Source organism: Pseudorasbora parva, chromosome 11 (genome assembly GCF_024679245.1).
Source record: "Pseudorasbora parva isolate DD20220531a chromosome 11, ASM2467924v1, whole genome shotgun sequence".
NCBI classification, from domain to species: domain Eukaryota; kingdom Metazoa; phylum Chordata; class Actinopteri; order Cypriniformes; family Gobionidae; genus Pseudorasbora; species Pseudorasbora parva.
In genome coordinates, this window is record NC_090182.1 from 32,259,447 (window position 1) to 32,281,480 (window position 22,034).

The 22,034-nt window shown below is 37.8% G+C and overlaps 1 protein-coding gene and 1 long non-coding RNA gene across 3 annotated transcripts in view; one reads left to right on the plus strand and one right to left on the minus strand.

Annotated features, from left to right (window-relative positions):
• Positions 1 to 22,034, minus strand: part of glra1 (glycine receptor, alpha 1) — a 95,539-nt gene that overhangs the window by 51,306 nt on the left and 22,199 nt on the right. The window contains exon 3 of one of the 2 annotated variants that reach the window (XM_067457820.1): positions 12,430 to 12,468. The exons of the other annotated variant lie outside the window; for it this stretch is intronic. Coding sequence (XP_067313921.1) covers positions 12,430 to 12,468 — 39 coding nt within the window. The remainder of the gene's footprint in view (positions 1 to 12,429; positions 12,469 to 22,034) is intronic. 2 annotated transcript variants of the gene reach the window in all.
• Positions 2,783 to 15,095, plus strand: LOC137093095 (uncharacterized). The gene is made up of 2 exons (XR_010908389.1): positions 2,783 to 2,925; positions 14,919 to 15,095. It is a non-coding gene; the product is annotated as an uncharacterized lncRNA (long non-coding RNA).

The window sequence follows — 22,034 nt, forward strand, 5'->3', positions numbered from 1 at the left end:
AAGATATCCCAAGCTTTAAACATCCCAAGGAGCATGCAAGTGATAATATTGAAATGGAAGGAGTATCAGACCACTGCAAATCAAGACCTGGCCGTCCCTCTAAACTTTCAGCTCATACAAGGAGAAGACTGATCAGAGATGCAGCCAAGAGGCCCATGATCACTCTGGATGAACTGCAGAGATCTACAGCTGAGGTGGGAGACTCTGTCCATAGGACAACAATCAGTCGTATACTGCAAAAATCTGGCCTTTATAGAAGAGCGGCACAGTAAAAGCAACACAGCTCATCACCCTGAACACACCATCCCCACTGTCAAACATGGTGGTGGCAGCATCATGGTTTGGGCCTGCTTTTCTTCAGCAGGGACAGGGAAGATGGTTGAAATTGACAGGAAGATGGATGGAGCCAAATACAGGACCATTCTGGAAGAAAACCTGATGGAGTCTGCAAAAGACCTGAGACTGGGATGGAGATTTGTCTTCCAACAAGACAATGATCCAAAACATAAAGCAAAATCTACAATGGAATGGTTCAAAAATAAACATATCCAGGTGTTAGAATGGCCAAGTCAAAGTCCACACCTGAATCCAATCGAGAATCTGTGGAAAGATCTGAAACAAACACTCTCCATCCAACCTCACTGAGCTCAAGCTGTTCTGCAAGGAGAAATGGGCAAAAATTTCAGTCTCTCGATGTGCAAAACTGAGACATACCCCAAGCGACTTACAGCTGTAATTGCAGCAAAAGGTGGCGCTACAAAGTATTAACTTAAGGGGGGCGAATCATTTTGCATGCCCAGTTTTTCAGTTTTTGATTTGTTAAAAAAGTTTGAAATATTCAATAAATTTCTATCCACTTCATGATTGTGTCCCACTTGTTGTTGATTCTTCACAAAAAAATTACAGTTTCATATCATTATGTTTGAAGCCTGAAATGTGGCAAAAGGTCGCAAAGTTCAAGGGGGCCAAATACTTTCGCAAGGCACTGTAGCTTTTAAAAAGCTTACTGAAGATAAATAAACAGTGATAAAGAAAGAACAAATAGACATTATGATAGAACAAAGACCCAAACGAAACAGACCTACCTGAAAAATTTCAAGCGCTAGAATTACTACATAAAATGTCTAAAGTTATCAGATGTATAAAAAAAGCAACCAAGTCTTTTCTGTGTAAATAACATATACATTTATTCTTATTAAAGTACTTATTAAAGAGAGATTTTCTCCCTTTTTTGTTGTTTGATTAGCATTAATAATGACAGCAGGTAAATTTGGATGCTGTCACTTTAAGACTGTCTGAACGAGCCATTATACTTGTACATTGTTTACTCTGTTTATTTGCAAATACATGTCAAATGTGACACTGACACATAGGTATTCATATTTAACAGTTCAAGCCCAATTATGCGACAAAAAGCCTTCAGTTCAGTTTCCACACACTCTATGAACAGCAGCTTCATGTTAAGCGTCTCTCAGTCTCTTGTGCGCATATGCTGAAATTAGTTCTTTCACTGCTAATGTGCTTTAACTGTTTAAAATCACCTGTTTTTCAACCACAGTGCTTAAAAATGAATGCAACGATAGTCCAAAAACAGTTTAACAAATTTCTACTGGTTAATTGCGTCTACCAGTATATCACCCAATCCTAATCATGTACAAACCAACACTGCTTTGTCCGCCATCTTGGATTTCACTGGTTGTAGTAAAAAAAAAAATCTGTGAAGGCCACGTGTGATGTTGCCTCAGAATCTTAACGAGGTTAAGCAACGTTTCTTAGCTTGTTCAGTTGCCTAGCTTTTGAACCAGACTTTGCCTTCATAGGCGGCTCACTGGTTTTGGAACTGGCTCAAATTGTATCATATTGTCAGGCAGTGTCAAGCCCCATAGTTGCTCTTGGCTTATTCTTTCCACTGGGTATTATACTGACTATAATCATTTGTCTGTTCTTGGCTTTCCCTGCCGTATGTGACGCAGCGCAGAGGAAATCTAATGTCCTCACCCCCACTGCAGTTCATTTGTGAGCCTAGCCTCCAATAAGGAGAGGAGAGAGAGAAAGACAGAGCTCATTAACTGTCAGGAAAGGGTGAGTCATCGCCAAGAATGATTTGCTTTGCCATGTTTTTGCCAAACAATATGCACCCTGCTCTCCTAAGAGTAGCTCACTGCAGAGGGAAGCAACCACCGGCGATGGGACGTTGAGGTTATTTATACATTTTTCACTCGGTCTTTCCCAGAAAATCAGACCTTAATTTATGAGCCATGCCTCCACTCTCATCTCGTAGAGGTGACGGTAGTTTGAAAGCCTCACACGTTTCACTGCGCTTCTCTTTATTACACAGACAAACAGGACACGCGAGTCGCAAAGATCAGCCTTGTCTTTCCTGGAGCTCATCAGAGACAGAGAAGGAGAAAATGAGGGAAGGGTGTTTTTCCGTACTGCATTGATGTGCACAATTAAGTATTTACAAGGAAAAATCAAGACATTCTGAGAATCATTATTGTGATTAATTTCATGCATAAAAAGAACAATCATTAATCAAATGTCCCTTGGGTAAGTATAACCTCCTTAGAAAGCCCATAAATTACATACTTGCCACTGAACAGAAGAAAAAGAAAGAATAAAAAAAGAAGGAAAGTGAGCAGAGACCAATTACTTCTTCATAAACCAACAACCACAACTCATCTTTACAGTTACCAGGTTATAGTTATTCATTAACAAGGTCCAAGTCTAAAGTGATCAATACCAGAGTCCATCTCTTTACCTAGCAGCAACTGGAGAATGATACAGCCTCAAAAGCCATTAGTCTGTTTTACGCTGGTCAGCTGGTGGGAAAATGGTGCACGGGATGTTGTACCCAGAGGACACTCTCAATGCGGGAGCAAAACAGATTTATTACAATCAACGGGTACTTAAGATGCCTCCCAGGTAAGTGGACCACCACAAATGAAAGTGTCTGATATAAATAAAGAAAGCTTAATGATATTGCACATGTTAAAAATTGAGCTGCTCTCAGCAGAAATACAATGGCACAGAGGCATTAAATATTTATATGGCTTCGGCTGTACCTATAAGGTCTTTGGCAAGGCAGTTTTCAACTGGAGTGAGATCCACTGGTAACAAAGGGACAGCAAAGTGCCCTACCAGCTTTTCCATGTTAGCACACCTCACTGAATCAACACCAGGGCAAATGTCAAGGGCTTCCTCTTACTCCTTGTGCAATGACATATGGGCTGATGCTGAGTAAATCTATTGGCAAGGGGCAATTTTCAATTTGCGCTGCTCTAGTTACAGTGACAGGGTAAACAAAAACAAAAAAGGGGGTAAACCCAGTGAAAGAGATGGGCTTCTTTATGAAGAGTAAAATGAAAAAAGAAAGAAATCATGTAGCTACATAATACATTTCTATTGAGATTTTTTGGTTGTTTGATGTGATCACAGTGAAAGTATCAGCAGAGTGATCAGTGATCTGCCCACATTGTCGCTATATGATCATAGCTATATGATTAATTGAAATAAGCTGATGACATCATTTTCTCTAGAGCGACTGTAAAGCCAAATAAAATTTTGCTGCAATATTTTCCTGTTTAACACTATGAAGCTGCTTTGAAACAATCGTCATTGTAAAAGCAGTTTATAAATAAAGTTGACTTGACTAAAAATCTAAATAATACAAAAAATAAATATAGTATAGAATAAAGTAGAGAATACTGTAAAAAGAGAATATAGTAAATAACAACAAAAATGACACAATTTAATAAAGAAAACTAAAAATAGAATAGTAAATAACAACAAAAATGACACAATTTAATAAAGAAAACTAAAAATAGAATAGTTTTTAAATACCAAAAATAGAATATGGTATTACAGAAACAAGACTACAATAGACCACTAGTAATAAAATACTAAAAAAGAGCACAGTATAGAATAAACTAAATACTACACTAGAATATTAAAACACACATGCACGCACGCACGCACGCACGCACGCACGCACGCACGCACACACACACACTATGCAGTATAGAATAGCACAAAATAGAATACTACAAACATAATATGGTACAGAATAGTACATAAATTAAAATAAACTATACTAGACTTCTTTATTGTTAATAGAGAGAGGCACTGAACAGACATAGGGAATTCATACACACATCTAGTCACAGCCTCAGATGTCACGTCACACTCTGAAGGACTGGCTACGGAAGGCTAACACAAATCTTTCACTCCCACCCCCCTCAATAATGAATTCAAATAAATTCTATATTTCATTAATTCTAAAAAATGCAATCTTATGCACTACTTTATCTCTGCATCTGATTCAAAGCGGGCAGAATGCCGTAGAAAGCCAAAGCCTATCTGACGAAAATACCAGTCATTTTTATCCTTCCGCTCAACTGCGCTGCAAACGTCAATAACAGCTTGAAGTTGCCAATGTTGGCAAATTACCATGGTATAAGCGCAAAAATCCACAGCAAGCTGTGCATTAAACCATTTGAATGCATCTCCGCTTCACACTGAGTGATTATTTGCCTCCAGGTAGTGCAACGTGTCAGTCAATACACTGCTAGCCATGGATTATCTCTTCCCTACATATGGTATAGAATATTACAGAAAACAAAATACAATTTATTTTATAATACTACAAAAACAAAGCATAATATAGAATAATAAAAAAAGAATAATACAGAATATAGTATAATAGTACAAAATATGGTGCGTTTTCACACATCAAAGTCCGCACCAAGGGGAAGACTAGGCTACTTTTTTAGCCAAACAATGTATTTTGTTTTATAGTTATGTTTAAATATTATAATGTTATTTTTAAATTTCATCTAGGTTAAATTGATGATATGAAACATGCACAGATGTGCAAACTGTCAAAGACATCAGGTCAGAAATGAGTTGGAGCAATTCATTAAGTTTGGTTTTGTAGAAAGCTTTGTATAAATTGTATCTTAATTTTAATAAATGTTTCATCATTTGCCTGAATTTAATAAATAAGCTTTAATAAATAATATAGCAGACAAACCGTGACGGAGCGATCATTTGCATTGCACATGAACCGGAGCGGTCTCATAAATAAACCGAAACTCAGCATATAGGATATAGGACATTTTTAATTTTTATGTTTTAGCCTATATATCTATATATTAATAACTGTCTGAGTAATTCTGAGTATTCAGGTGTAAACTCTCAAGTGTTGGCTTTCTAAATATATATTGGTTATGTGTATATTTAGAATACCGTACGAGCAGCTGTCTTTATACTAGAGTATGTCTAAATGCGCCATTTGCCAAAATGGAGCAATACAGGTAAGGGGTTAAGGGTTAAACAACATAAGTTTAACTTAACTTGCTCCCCATGGAATTTGACCAATCGATCTTCAAAGCTTTAGCCTGTTGCTTTAAACAGCATGCCTCATACAATGGTTTGTATAATTTTATAAACGCTTGAGTTTTTGATGGCAAAACTGCAGCTTTTGCCACTAAATGACACAACGTTACATAAAGCTGTCCCCCACAGGGCTTGAAACCCATAACATCATGATCCAGTATCTGATGCTCATCTCATTGCACCACAGGGAAGACGTGTTCAATGACATGTCGTAGGTCTATAGTTCACATTAGAATAGAACTCAAAATGAAGAATTTTTATTTGAATGAACACCAATATATATTTAAAATAAATGGTTTAAATAATTCTCATTAGTATTTAATGTCTGGAACGGAAGCAAATTTTGCAAATAACCATTTAGAATGCTAAGCTAACTAGCATAAAGACACAAACACAGCCAAGGTCAACTTCAGAGACCAATTTCTCAGGAGCGGTAGCGAATATCAAAAATCCGTTGCGTAATTTGTGTGCAAATTGGTCCAAAGATCATCTCTTTGATCTTTTTTAAGGAGGAGTAGCGAAAAAACAGTTTTTCACTTGTTTCAATATGGCGGACAGTCACATGTTTGGAAAATGACATATGAGACATCGTCGGAATCTGCATAAGCCAGAGAACAAATTTAGAAAATGATTTTAAAATGTATAAGCATTTTTGAAAAAAGAACATATCTCTGGAATACTAGGTGGCGCTGTTTTGAAACTTCTCAGTTACGCTCAGGTCATGCATACCACATTTTGTGCAGATATGTCAAATATTTTTAAAGATATCGCAATTTATGACAATTCAAAATGGCGGTCACCTGGTTCATATAATCCTAACATATCTGGTATCCCCAAATTGATCTAAAAATGGATTGGTCCATTTTTCATGTCATGACTCCTAGGTGGTGCTGTTCCCAACTTTGACATGGACCCTCAGATCAGTGGGTCTGATGAAGCGTACCAGTTTCCGTTTCGATTGGTCAAAGTTTGGCCGAGATACAGCCTCAGAACCAATTTTGGGTCGACCTCGTTAAGTTCGAGACACCATAACTTTTTTTTTTCCCCCAAAGGACAAACAATTCTGTTCTGTCATTTCTGTGCGGCTCAGTCCAAAGATTCTCTCCACCAAGTTTTGTATGAATTGGACAAATTTTGAAGGAGTAGTAGCGAAAAAAACTAAATACTGTACTTTTCAAAATGGGTGGAGTCTTAATGTAAGATATTGTGATCAGCATGAAGAGAGGAATCAGTTGTACGAATTCTCATTTCTCTACTACAAATTGTTCAAAAGCTACAACTATTGAAATGTTGAATATCTGAACTTGTGGTGGCGCTATGGAGTTGGTCTTAGAGACTCCAAATTTGGACCATTTACTATTGATGAACATCTCTACAATTATGCAAAATTTCATCATGTTCCTACTTACGGTTCATAGGGCTGCCATTAACTCCCATTGGAGAGGAAGAATAATAATAATATAGGAAACTTACAGATACAACAGGGGACAACACAACAAAAACACCACAACACAATGAAAATGCTCATGACCACTAGGGGACTCTGAGTGCTCCCTTATGTTGCTCTCTATTTATAGTTAATGTTCACTGTGAAGTAACATACAATCAATGAACAGCTGTATTTTTATTAACTAAGATTAACAAAGATTAATAAATACAGTAACAAATGTATTGATCATGGTTAGTTCATGTTAGTTATTAGACTAATACATGAACTAATGTAATGTTAACTAATCAAACCATATTGTAAAGTGTTAAAAACAAATAATTTACTCAGAACACCTCTTGAAATAAGAATATAAGCATGCTTATATTTGTTTTTAGTAAGAGTGGTTAGTAAGATTTAATCTTGATGAACTACAGTATTTTCAGGTTATTTATATGACAATGTGTAGAAAAATTACCTAAAAAATAATTTAGCCTAGTTTAGACTTTTAGAGTTTAGAGTGAGGTGAAAACAGAAAAAAAGTGCAAAGCAAGTTGTTGTTAGCTAACTGTTAATTTTTTTAAATTGTATATGGTAGAAAATTAGACTATTAGTCAAAAAAAAACAAAAAACTTTTTGGTAAGGAAATATGATGCTTGAACTTTTGACTACTTTCTTTAATTACTACATAACACAATACTTTTACTTTTAGTACTTGAGTAGTACATTTTTAAATAAACTACTAGCAATACTTAAGTACAACATTTATTGAATACTTTTGTACTTCTACTTAAGTGTGGTGCTTAAAGAGCACTTCAACTTCTACTCAAGTAATTTTTTGATAGAGCACTTGTACTTTTACTCAAGTCTGGGTCTCTAGTACTTTAAAAATCTCTGGTCAGTGGGCAGGCTTAACATAATGACAGCAGAGTTGGATGCTACATGTAAACAAAGAAGCTGCCAAACGGCGGTCTTTCGTATCGGCTTTGGCCATGACTCTGGGAGACTTGGAGTTAAGCTTTTCTTTGAGAAAAGAACAGAACAACACTGAAATCATTCTTAAGAAGGGAAGATGAGCCGACCGGATACGGCGGAATTTAAATCTATCAACTAGATCCGCTTCAGGTTGCTCTGGTTTGTTGTAGCGCTCCTATCACGCGCAGAGGGAATTTGAAAGACAACCGTTTATCCCGCCCCCCGGATTGAGCCCTGTCAATGGGGAGTTTCCAGACCCAATATCTTGATGTGGGTCTGGCTTGTCAGGGTATTGTTTTGTGGCATTTTCATTGTGTTGTGGTTATTTCAGTTGTGGCTTTTTCCTTATGTTGTGGCTTTTTCATTGTGTTGTGGCTTGATTTCGTTGTGTTGTGCAATACTAGGCCACCATACTAAACAATGTAATGACATAATTTTTTTTCCCCTGGGTCTTAGGAGGATATTACAAAAACAAACAAAAAAGGCACAAAAAACAAAAATGCAATATAGCACAACACAACCTAAAATATGTTGTCAAATGACTACAACAAAATGTTCGACAATTAAAAACCTGGTAAATGGACATAGAAAGCAGTTATATGGGCCCTGACTTAACATTCTATGTGCTTTTTACTTGAAACAACCCACTCCAACAAAACCAAATCCAGATTGAGAAGTCACAGCCATCCATCATTCCAGGTTCGGTTCAGCTAGAGGCGACCCTAACCATTAAGGGGATTGTATTAAAATTCATAAGAGTCGGACAGCAGCGGCTCAGACAGGGAGAGATGCCCGTGCAGTGACAGCTAGTTTCAGAGAGAGTGTCTGAGTTAGCATTGTCACATGCCTATAAGTAATGACACACTGCTAAATTACCAGGATCTCTTCCTGCCCCTGAGGCTAGCACCACTGATAGGGGAAACATGACAGCCTTGGAGGAGGGAGGCTGAAGAGAGACATAAATCAATAGGAGGGCTGTGGCACTGAGTCCAGAATGGGGAATGAGTTGACTACAGTTTGATTACATTGGTTTACCTAGGTAGCTTCAGCTGCAGAAGTCATGAGATAAAACGGTCTATATTACAGCGAAATTGATTCACACTGAGGTTAACTGATGGTTTTAATGATATGAGAGTCTGTGTCAATTGTTTCCTTATACTCTGTGGATATGTTAGCCTAGAAATCTAGACACACCCTAGCGGCAACAAATCTAATCTGCCCGCGAGTGTCGTCTAGCAACTCTCAATACACTTCTGAGCTGTAATCACCTAACTCTTACTGGGCCAATCACATCGTGTATAGAGTCGGTGGGCGGGGCCATATTGACGACGGCCGAGTTGCGTTTGCATGCTTCTAGTAAACACAGAAACTGGCGAACGGCGGTCTTTCGAATAAGCTTTGACCTGATTCGAAAGACTCTGGAAGACTTGGAGTTAAGCTTTTCTCTGAGAAAAGAACAAAGAACGGCGCTGAAGCCATTCTTAAAAAGGGAAGATGTGTTCGGGGTTTTGCCGACTGGATACGGTGAATGTTTAATCTATCAACAACCTGTGTTTCACCTTCATGCTCTGGTTGGTGTAGCACTATCCTATTGCGTGCAGAGGGAGTTTGAAAGACAACCGTTTATCCCGCCCCTCGGACTGAGCCCTGTTAATGGTGAGTTTCCAGACCAAACATCTTGATTTGGGTCTGGCTTGTCAGGCTATGGATATGTGTATGCCATCATAAGATTAGAGATTAATGTGAATAATAAAGACAATCTCTAACAATTTAGAGAAAATTTGATTAATATGATGAATCTCTATTAAACTGACCGACATCTCAGCTGGACTAGCGCTGGCACTTCTTTACTGTCCAATCCAGATTTCCCTGTCCATAATATTAAAATTCTAATATACATACATAAACACACACACACACACACACACACACACACACACACACACACACACACACACACACACACACACACACACACACACACACACACACACACACACACACACACACACACACACACACACACACACACACACACACACACACACACACACACACACACACACACACACAGTGTTGGGAAGTAACCAGGTAAAAGTATTAAAACAACTAACTTAAGCACTTCTTTTTTTTTCAATAGTGTAAAATTGCTCTTTCATTAATAAGCACATTTTTTAAATGTGTAGATGACAAAATGATACATATCTCTGTTGACCAAATCATAGGTAATAATCAAATATTTTCTACAAGAATGTATTTTTTCTTTCAAATTAAGTTAAAACCTTTCAGCAAATATATCTGTTTGAACAACATATTTTAACAAACCTGATAAAAACTATTCACAAATTTATTTGAATCATCATTCAGTTCTCAGGTATTTTATCTCCTTTCCTCTGTAGCAAAACAAATATTATCTGTTATATTATATCATATAATCTATAAATTTTTAACTGTTTTCAGTTCAGATATACGTTGTTTATATAATTATATGCAATAAGTTTGAAGATACCAAATCTTTTGCAAATATTGCTCCTTTTAACTTAATCTAACAAATACACCAATCAGACATAACATTATGAACAGTGAAGTGAATAACACTGATTATTTCTTAATAATGACACCTGTCAGTGGGTGGGATATATAGGCAACAAGTGAACATTTTGTCCTCAAAGTTGATGTGTTAGAAGCATAAGCATAAGAATTTTTGCTTCTTGCTTCTATAAGAAGCGAGTTTGAAGGGCCCAAAGTGTGGTGTCTAGATGACTGGGTTAGAGCATATCTAAAACCGCAGCTCTTATGGGTTGTTCCTAGTCTGCAGTGGTCAGTATCTATCCAAAGTGGTCCAAGGAAGGAACCATGGTGAACCGGCGACAGGGTCATGGGCGGCCAAGGCTCATTGATTCATGTGAGGAGAAAAGGATGGCCCGTGAGGTTCGATCAAAATCAAAAATCAAAATAGACGAGTTACTATAGATCAAATTGCTTAAGAAGTTAAAGCTGGTTCTGATAGAAAGGTGTCAGAATACACAGTGCATCGCAGTTTGTTGTGGAGCAGCATGGCCAAATTCCCCAGGTCTCAATCCAATCGAGCATCTGCGGGATGTGCTGAACAAACAAGTCCGATCCATGGAGACCCTAACTCACAACTTACATGACTTGTGGTGCAGCCAAGTACTTTCTTTTAAAATGGATTGACAAGAGTTAGAGTTTAACTATTACAAAATTAATTAGCTTATAGGAAAACTTAAGTTTAAAATCGCTTCTCTAACACAGTATGTAAATGTATATTTCCTTGTGACTTCATAGTGAACTTGTTCTTCACAAAATTGAGCTGTATATTGGATGCGTAAATGACTTATGCAATAAAAACAAACACTTAATGTTCAACATCTAATCAGGAACTACATCCCTGACAAATTAAAAATCGTATTCAAACACATCTACAACCTACTACAAGTTTGTTACATAGTCATTTTAAGTTACCATGGTTTGAAAAACTCAAAAAGCACAGGACTAATAACTAACTATAACTGTAAATAACTCATAACGAACATTATGGTTCTTAACACACAGCTAATATATGCACACAATACACATTATACACACTGCAGATACATTTTAGAGCACACCAGTAATCTCATTTGGGATAAATGATGATTAAACATTGTGTGACAAATGCAGAATAATACTCTAATGTGATTTGTGTATACTGCTTCTATGCTCATTCGTTTGAGAACACTGGAGCCGTGACAAATATCTAGAAGGTTTTACATTAGTCTACATAAAGGGAGTGAGCTGTGTATAATGCCCTTAATAAAGCTAAATAAATGAGCTCTAATAAGAATCTCATCTCAGAATCTACAGTTCGGCCCACAGGACTACAGCTGCATCTCTGCAGCCTTAATATTACATACACCACAGGGACAACTGTACATCAGAATCAAATATATTATTTGAATGCAATATCTGAAACCATAGTTTGTTATCGAAAGCAATCTTTGATTAGATAAATAAATGAGTGTAAAGTGTAAATTTTTAGTTTTTTTCTTCAGTCAGGTGTAGAAATTCAGTTGTTCTGCCAATTTAATTCTAATTCAAGACAGGATCCGAGGATAAAATAAAAAAAATCAGTGGTGCAAAGATAAAAAAAGGGTACTAAATAATGGCAGTCACAAAGCTCCAATTCTAAAACAACAACTGGAGGCTACACACAAAATTAAATAAATAGTCATTTCCACAACAAGAGAGCAAAAGGAAGCTAATTAATAAATAAACGTTTGCTATTTTCAAATACCCTGCCTGAAGCCCAATTACTCTGATCCTCCCATCGGTAAAGAAAGGTCAAGAAATTATATCCAATTATATCAGAAAAGATAAACTAATATCTCTATGCCCACGTGATTTGTGTTTTGGTGTTATCAGTTAGCATGCCATTTATAAAAAAGATCAGACGCACGTCAGATGTCAGTTACATTGCGGGCAAAGGCTTCAGTTATGTAACTCTCAACATTAACAAAACACACAGATATCTTTAACTCATTATATCATTTAGCTGATTCTCAGGTGAGATATTGCCCGGATTGCATGAATCAATAAGCTTGTAAAATCCTGGATAAATAAAAAGGAAGTACCTTTCTTGTGAGTACCATCCGATTTGGAGCCTTGTGGGTCTAATGAAAAAAAGATCAGGATTAATAACATGATATTCTAACAGCAAGATTTTTTTTTTTTTTTTTTTTTTGCGGAACCAACAACAGAAAAAAAAAACATAAGCAGCATGGCTCACTTATTCTACTTTACACTCGCCAACACTATGCGTTGAAGTGTGTGGCAGGGAATATTGGGTGCTAAGGGCATACTAAGGGCAAGAGCAGGTAAGGAGGGATGCACTTATTCGTCCAAAACTTCAGAGCGGGCAGGACAAGAGGCAAAGCACTGAAATGAAAGAAAGGATGGGGGTTGCAATGCATATCTGGTCACGGGAGGCAGAGATTAGCAAAATGCACTAATAGATGCAATACACTATGAGGGAAAATGCAAAGACTACATGTCAAACTGGCTTCACTTTGAGCTTTACACAAACTGTAAAAAGTGTTTGTTTGTTTTCTTCAAGATTTTGTCTTGACCGGTAGATCAAATTGATTTGCCTGGCATTGGGTTGCAGGACTTTGCAATACAAAAGGAATGGGAACTTACAATGTGTACCAGAAAACAGCTCCCCTTTTTTCATTTTACAAAGAGAACCAATTTGGGGCATTTTCCCTAAATGTTTAACCTATACATACGTCAGGTCACAGTGCATTATATTCCAGTCAGTCTCCTCTTGTGATATTCACAAAGACCATACAGAAACTACTACAACAGTGTTTCTCTTGTACAGTTCTGTATGGTAATAGCAAGTTTAAAGATGTTCCTTATAAAACACTACCATGCACATGTGTGACCACAGATATTGTGTCCAGTAATGCGCCACAGCGGATGCAGTTCAATCTATTCTGTTGAAGTAACAGCAGTGTTGGTGGCTGCTGTCATTTGTGTGTTACCATAAACAGAAATCACTCATCCAGTGGATCCTAATTAACATACACAAACATGATATGTAGAAGGCTGATTTCAGGACTTAATAGTCCTTCCTCTCCAAAAGCAAAACTCCATGTTCACCAATGATGCAGACGCATACATAATACAGGACTTCCCAAGAGGCATATCCTTTGTGAAAGAGCTACGTTAACCATTCAGTTCCCAGCGCCCATGACCCAGCATTGAATATCCTATCTAAGGCTCTTAGAGAAATTATATTAGCGACAGATATTTAAGAGAATCACATCACATTTGTTATCAGTTAGAGTACAGGTGATCCCTGTGCATTTCCATCACCAGTCGCATCATACAAAGCTAATATTGAGACAGCTCAGAGAAGAACATAGCATATTAAATGGTTAGAAAAACGTTCTGAATAAAAGAAAAGAACGATTATAACAATTTAAAGGGTTAGTTCACCCAAAAAGGAAATTTATGTCATTAATGACTCACCCTAATGTCGTTCCTCACCCGTAAGACCTCCGTTCATCTTCAGAACACAGTTTAAGATATTTCATATTTTAGTCTAGAGCATATGCAGTCTATGCACACTTTACTGTCCATGTCCATAAAGGTAATAAAAACATCATCAAAGTAGTCCATATGTTACATCAGTTGGTTGATTAGAATCTCTTAAAGCATCGGAAATACATTTTGGTCCAAAAATATCGAAAACTACAACTTTATTCAGCATTGTCTTCTCTTCCGTGTTCCTCAAATAAAGATTCAAACGGATCATGAATCAGTGAATCGATTAATGATTCAGATCGCCAATGTCACCTGATTTCAGCAGTTTGCATCGCGTGTCAAACGGCTGAAATCATGTGACATTGGCGATCCGAATCATTGATCGATTCACTGATTCATGAACCGTTTGAATCTTTATTCAAGGTTATTTTGTGTACCGATTATTTGAGATTTTGTTATATTTTTTAAATGCAGTGTATCCAGAAATATTCACAGCACTTCACTTTTTCCACATTGTTATGTTACAGCCTTATTTCAAAACAGATTAAATTAATTATTTTCCTCAAAATTCTACAAACAATACCCTATGATTACAAAGTGAAAGAAGTTTGTTTGAAATAAAAAAATAATCATTAAAAAAAAACAAAAAATAATCATGTAAGTCAGGGGTCTCAAACTCCCGCCACTTGCGTCCCGCAGGATTATATTTTGTGGCCCCCTACTTGACATCAAAGTTTAGTTTAGATCTGTTTAGACCTGACCCAGAGTCTATCTCCAGCGGCCCCCAGGTAATTTGAGTTTGAGACCCCTGATGTAAGAATTCACAGCTTTGCCATGACACTCAAAAAATGGTAAATTCAGGTGATTGGACATGATTTGGAAAGGCACAGTCTATAAGGTCCCACAGTTATGTGCATGTCAGAGCACAAACCAAGCCATGAAGTCCATGGAATTATCTGTAGACCTCAGATACAGGATTGATCAGAACACATGATCATCAGAACACCTGATATACTCGTTACATCATAAAAACAGTGGCATCGCTAATGGTAGTCTCTCTGTTTATCCCAAGGTTTACTGCAGTCAGCTGGATCTGGGCTGTATCCAGATCAGATGGTGAACCTGCACCCAGACATGACCAACGCATCCCTGAAGTATCTGCAGAGACAGTTGTCAATTAGGGTCTCCTCTAAATTTGCTTCATCGGCACGTCATTCTCAATAAACAGTCTCTGGCGTGATGACTCTGATCCTTCGAATATTCCTATTCAATAATTGTTTACTCGACTCGTCATCCTCAATAAACACGTCTCATGAGTTATACTTCAAACATTCAAATATTCCAATCTAATATGAGTTCTGCCCTGTAAGGTTGCCAGAATAATAATCATATACTGTTTGTTAATAGGCCAGACGAGAACTTGCACCCTGACTGAGCTTGGTTTCTCCCAAGGTTTATTTTTTTCTAGTATGCCCTGATGGAGTTTTGGCTCCGTCCCACTGTCGCCTTTGGCTTGCCCAGTCGGGTTTTCAACTAAATATCCAAATAAAATGTATTAACTATATCAACTAAATTAACTATATCAACTACATTAGTGATCTACCCAAATTGTCGCTATATGTTAAATTGAAATGAGCTAATATCTTCACCGTTTTCTCCAGAGCGACTGTACAGCCGAATCAAATTTTGTTGCAATATTTTTTCTGCTTAACACAGCGAAGTTGCTTTGAAACAATTGTCATTGTAAAAGTGCTATATACAGGTCCTTCTCAAAAAATCAGCATATTGTAATAGTTCATTATTTGCAATAATGTAGTGATAAAAATTAAACTTTTATATATTTTAGATTCATTGCACACCAACTGAAATATTGCAGGTCTTTTATTGTTTTAATACTGATGATTTTGGAATACAGCTCATGAAAACCCAAAATTCCTGTCTCAAAAAATTAGCATATCATGAAAAGGTTCTCTAAACGAGCTATTAACCTAATCATCTGAAACAACTAATTAACTCTAAACACAGACTGCTGAACCGACCCTGTCCAGAAGGCCATCATTGACACCCTCAAGTGAGAGGGTAAGACACAGAAAGACATTTCTGAATGAATAGGCTGTTCCCAGAGTGCTGTTTCAAGGCACCTCTGTGGGAAGGAAAAAGTGTGGCAAAAAACGCTGCACAATGAGAAGAGATGACCAGACCCTGAGGAAGATTGTGGAGCAGGACCGATTCCAGACCTTGGGGGACCTGCGGAAGCAGTGGACTGAGTCTGGAGTAGAAACATCCAGAGCCACTGTGCAAAGGCGTGTGCAGGAAATGGACTACAGGTGCCGCATTCCCCAGGTCAAGCCACTTTTGAACCAGAAACAGCGGCAGAATCGCCTGACCTGGGCTACAGAGAAGCAGAACTGGACTGTTGCTCAAATTTTGCATGTCAATTGGAAATCAAGGTGCCAGAGACTGGAGGAAGACTGGGGAGAAGGAAATTCCCAAATGCCTGAAGTCTGGTGTCAAGTACCCACAGTCAGTGATGGTCTGGGGTGCCATGTCAGCTGCTGGTGTTGGTCCACTGTGTTTTATCAAGGGCAGGGTCAATGCAGCTAGCTATCAGGAGATTTTGGAGCACTTCATGCTTCCATCTGCTGAAAAGCTTTATGGAGATTTCGTTTTTCAGCACGGCCTGGCACCTGCTCACAGTGCCAAAACCACTGGTAAATGGTTTACTGACCATGGTATTACTGTGCTCAATCGGCCTGCCAACTCTCCTGACCTGAAGCCCATAGAGAATCTGTGGGATATTGTGAAGAGAAAGTTGAGAGTCGCAAGAGCCAACACTCTGGATGAGCTTAAGACTGCTATCAAAGCATCCTGGGCCTCCATAACACCTCAGCAGTGCCACATGCCGCATTGAAGCAGTCATTTCTGCAAAAGGATTCCCGACCAAGTATTGAGTGCATAACTGAACATAATTATTTGAAGGTTGACTTTTTTGTATTAAAAACACTTTCTTTTATTGGTCAGATGAAATATGCTAATTTTTTGAGATAAGGAATTTTAGGTTTTCATGAGCTGTATGCCAAAATCATCAGTATTAAAACAATACAAATATTTCAGTTGGTGTGCAATGAATCTAAAATATATGAAAGTTAAATTTTTATCATTACATTATGGAAAATAATTAACTTTATCACAATATGCAATTTTTTTGAGAAGGACCTGTAAATAAAGTTGACTTGACTTGATTGCATTGAAGCACAGATCTGAGGAAGGGTACAAAACATTTCTGCAGCATTGAAGGTCTCAATGAGCACAGTGACCTCAAACTCCAAAGAAGTTTGGAACCAACAGGTTCCTATAGCTCGCCGCCCAGCCAAACTGGGAAATCAGAATACAAGGGCCTTAGTAAGGGAGGTGACCAAAAACCTGATGGTCACTCTGACATAGCTCCAGCATTTCTCTGTGGAAAGAAGAGAACCTTCCAGAAGAACAACCTGTAAAAGGCACATGACAGTCCACCAGAAGGACTCTCAGACCATGAGAAACAAAATTCTCTGTTCTGATGAAAAAGATTGAACTCTGAGCTCCTGAAGGAAACCAGGCAACGCTCATCACTGGGCCAATACCATCCCTACAATAAAGAATGGGGATGTTTACCAGCGATAGGGACTGGGAGACTAGTCGGGATGAAGGGAAAGAAGAATGCAGCAATGTAAAGAGACATCCTTGAAGAAAAGGTGCATCAGAGCTCTCTGGACCTTAGACTGGGGCGAAGGTTCATCTTCCACCAGGACAATGACCCCAAGCACACAGACAAGATAAAAAACGAGTGGCTACGGGACTACTCTGTGAATGTCCTTGAGTGGCCCAGCCAAAGCCCAGACTTTAACCTGATTGAACATCTCTAGATCTGAAAAGGACTGTGCACTAGGTGTTGAATGACTTCCGATTTAAGTCGACATTTATGTGATGAAAGTCAAGTAGATGTCGACTAGTTGCTGCTGATGACGTCATTAATGAATAAATAAGCCTAAATCGGATTTTCTTTTGCTCAGGACATATGATACAGCCCTGCCCATAAGGCTATTGGTCCTACATAACAGCTTTTGTATCAGTTCTTTTGTCTTATGGTCATTATATTTCTCACATATTTCTGCTCGTTCTGAATAAGATACAGATAAAATAGCACAATAAAGATATGAATGCATTAGTGAGTGATTGCGTGTTAATTAATTATATCTGACAGCGTCTCTCTATTAATAGTCAAGCTGTGCGTTTTTTTTTTTTCAAGGTGTCCTAGAATAATTTGAAACAATATGTTAAATTGTTCTCTGATATCCACATAGAGGGTATGTGGCTTATTTAAGGGCAAAATTTGTCCAGATACACTTTTACAGGTCCATTTACAACCCTATAAATTATCCCTAGGATGTAATGCTCTGTTTTTGCCTTATTTGGAAGGGTCATGAATATTAATGTTAAGCTCTGCTCACAGCAGTTCACAGTAAAGTGGCTCGTGAGTCCTGACCATCCTGACAGAACACAGACTGACTGAATGACATTAAGTAAAACATCTCAAATGGAGACTGATAAAATGCAGCCTACTTATTTATTGGTGTTTTCAGATCATCCGCGTGCTAGAAAGAGCTTGCGTGCTTCCATTTGCCAGATTTCAGTCATTTAAATCCCCCAAACAGAGCTTTTCTGTGAAAAGAACTCGTACACTATCCGGTGTTTTACCTAAACATGTCCAATCTGGCAACCATATGCAAGCTCTCTCTCGTGCACGGATGATCTGAAAACACCAATAAACAAGTAAGCTGCATTTCAGCAATCTCCATTTGACATGTTCTGCTTAAAGTGTCATCTAGTCTACATTTTAGACATGTCTTTTTTCGTCAACGATATTGCATGATTATATAACTTTAGTCACAATGTAGGCTAACGTTACGCAGTGACTATGATGTACTCTGAAAGCATGCAAAAACATCATAGGCCTACTTCAGTTCTTAAAAAAATAAATATATAACTTACATTTTTACAAAATGAATAGCCTTGTCAAATGACTGTTGTTTTAACTTATATGGTGGAAAAGGTGACGTTTGCTAGAAGGATCGAGTGGATAAAATCTCTACTTGCTGTTTGCAGGGATACAGTTGTAATTGCCACTTTCTTCAGTTTAAGACGCTGAGCGAAGCTTGCTTGAAATGGGCCGAACAAACGAACAATCTTGAATTAAATTGTTGTGGTATCTGATTATAATAAACATCAACCATGACTGTTCACATTTTTTATCTGTGGGAAGGGTAGAAAAGTCTCCTGTACAGCCTGGAACATGACGTGTCTATGAGAGAAGTTTGTTTATCTGCAGTCTCGATGATTCGGCTGCAGTTCCACCTGACATTGCACGTTTGGACAGATGCAAATTTACATTTATGCATTTAGCAGACGCTTTTATCCAAAGCTCATGAGTACAGAAAGCGATCCGTCAAGAAGAGGCAAAGAAACGCAAAAAGTGCCCTATATACCAAGATTTGTATTCTACTCAGAGTAGCAAAATCAGAAAAAGGGAAGAAGAAAAGAGAAATAGAGGAGGAAGAGGGTTTTTTTTTAATGATAAGATTAAGTGCTCATGGAAGAGATCAGTTTTTAACCTGTCTTTTGAATAAAGCGAGTGATTCTGTCGTGCGTATGGAGGACGGAAGATCGTTCCACCAACCAGGAACACTGAAAGAAAAAGTTCTGGAGAGGGATTTCATGCCTATCTGTGATGGTACCACAAGCCTTCGCTCGTTAGCTGAGTGAAGGCTTCTGGCGGGGGGTTGTAGACTCGTAGGTGTGAGTCGAAGTATGCGGGTGCTGAGCTTGTGGAAGATCCATAAGCAAGAGTCAGAGCTTTGAATTTGATCCAGGCAGCGAGTGGTAGCCAATGTAGAGAGATGAAAAGAGGAGTGACATGAGCCATTTTGGGCTCATTGAATACAAGACGTGCCGCAGCGTTCTGGATCGTGTGCAGCAATTTGATTGCACAAGATGGAAGTCCAGCCAGAAGCGCATTGCAATAGTGAAGTCTAGAAATTACCAGGGCTTGGACAAGAAGCTGTGTTGCATGCTCTGTAAGGAATAGGGGTGCACCGATCCGACTTTTTCAGTCCCGATACCGATGCCTGGGCTTTGTGTATCTGTTGATACCCGATACCGTTCCGCGTTAAATTAATAATAAACTGTATATCTTCCTTGAAGAGACTAAAGGCACCAGACTTTACTAAATAAAGATAATAAGACAAAATAACAGTCTGTATGCTTGTATACAAAGTGTTGAATTCTTATTTATTTAAATAACAATTGTGCATTCAAATATAAAATATAATTTAGGGCTCGACATTAAGCATACTCATGTCTCTTCTTCGGATAAGTAAAATGGTCATTCACTTGTCTGAGTAAAAAATGTGCTTGTGTGTGTTGTAAATATAACTTATTCTGAAGCAATATTCTCAGTGTTCAAACAGCTTTGACATATTTTAAATCTGCATATTTGTGATATTTTACCTTTATAAAGGGCATTTTCCCATAATCTTATTAAATATAAGCTATGCTTCAGGTTTCATATGATATTCTTAAATTTGATCTATACATTAAATTAAAATAAAATAAAATAAGACCAATCAAATTTAATTATTTACCCAGAAAAATTACTACTGCATTAAATAATGTTATGAGATTTGTATTTTTGAATAAACAAATTAAATGTTGAAAAATATAGGAAACTAAACCACTAGTAGGTGGCAGTAGGCGAGTCTCAATGAGTCATTGAGTCATTAATTCAAACGATTTATTCAGTATATGTATATTCAGTAATTGGTATATGTGAGGATTTCCAGTCAGGATTTAGACCGTATCATAGTACCGAGACTGCTCTAATTAGAGTTACATATGATTTACTCTTATCATCTGATCGTGGTTGTATCTCTCTATTAGTGTTACTCTATCTTAGCGCTGCATTTGATACTATCGATCACAATATTCTTCTGAATAGAATCGAAAATTATGTTGGCGTTAGTGGAACTGCTTTGGCATGGTTTAAATCGTACTTATCTGACCGTTATCAGTTTGTAGCAGTAAATGAAGAGATGTCACACCGATCACAAGTTCAGTATGGGGTCTTGCAAGGCTCAGTGTTAGGACCGTTGCTTTTCACCCTGTATATGCTACCACTGGGAGATATCATTAGGAAGCATGGCATTAGTTTTCATTGTTATGCTGACGATACTCAGCTCTATATTTCCTCACGCCCTGACGAAACCTACCAAATCACAAGATTAACGGAATGCATAGCTGATATAAAAAAATGGATGAATAGTAATTTCCTGCAACTTAATTCAGATAAATCTGAATTTTTAATTATTGGACAGAAAAGCTCCACAAGTAGTAACCGAGAATACTGTCTAACACTTGATGACTGCTCTGTCAAGCCCTCGTCGTCAGTGAGGAACCTGGGTGTGCTCTTTGATACCAATCTTTCATTTGAAAGCCACGTTTCTAGCATCTGTAAAACTGCATTCTATCATCTTAAAAATATATCTAAATTACGGCACATGCTTTCAATGCAAAATGCTGAACAGTTAGTACATGCGTTCATGAGCTCAAGGCTAGATTATTGTAATGCTCTACTGGGTGGTTGCCCTGCTCGCTTAATAAACAAACTCCAGCTGGTCCAAAATGCAGCAGCTAGAGTTCTTACTAGAACCAGGAAGTATGATCACATTAGTCCAGTTCTGTCAACACTGCACTGGCTCCCTATTAAACATCGCATACATTTTAAAATCTTGCTTATTACTTACAAAGCACTAAATAGTTTAGCTCCCCTGTACTTAAGCGAGCTCTTAACGCATTATACTCCATCACATCTATTGCGGTCTGAAAACTCTGGCCAGTTGATGATACCTAGAATATCTAAATCAACTGCAGGCGGTCGATCATTTTCCTATTTAGCTCCTAAACTGGGGAATAGTCTTCCTAGCATTGTTCGGGAAGCAGACACACTCTGTCAGTTTAAATCAAGACTAAAAACACATCTCTTTACTATGGCATACACATAGAACATTTTTAACTTTCATTATTCAAATCAATTGACTGATTGTTAGGCTGCATTAGCTAGCTCAGCCGGAACCGGGAACACTTCCCATTACAC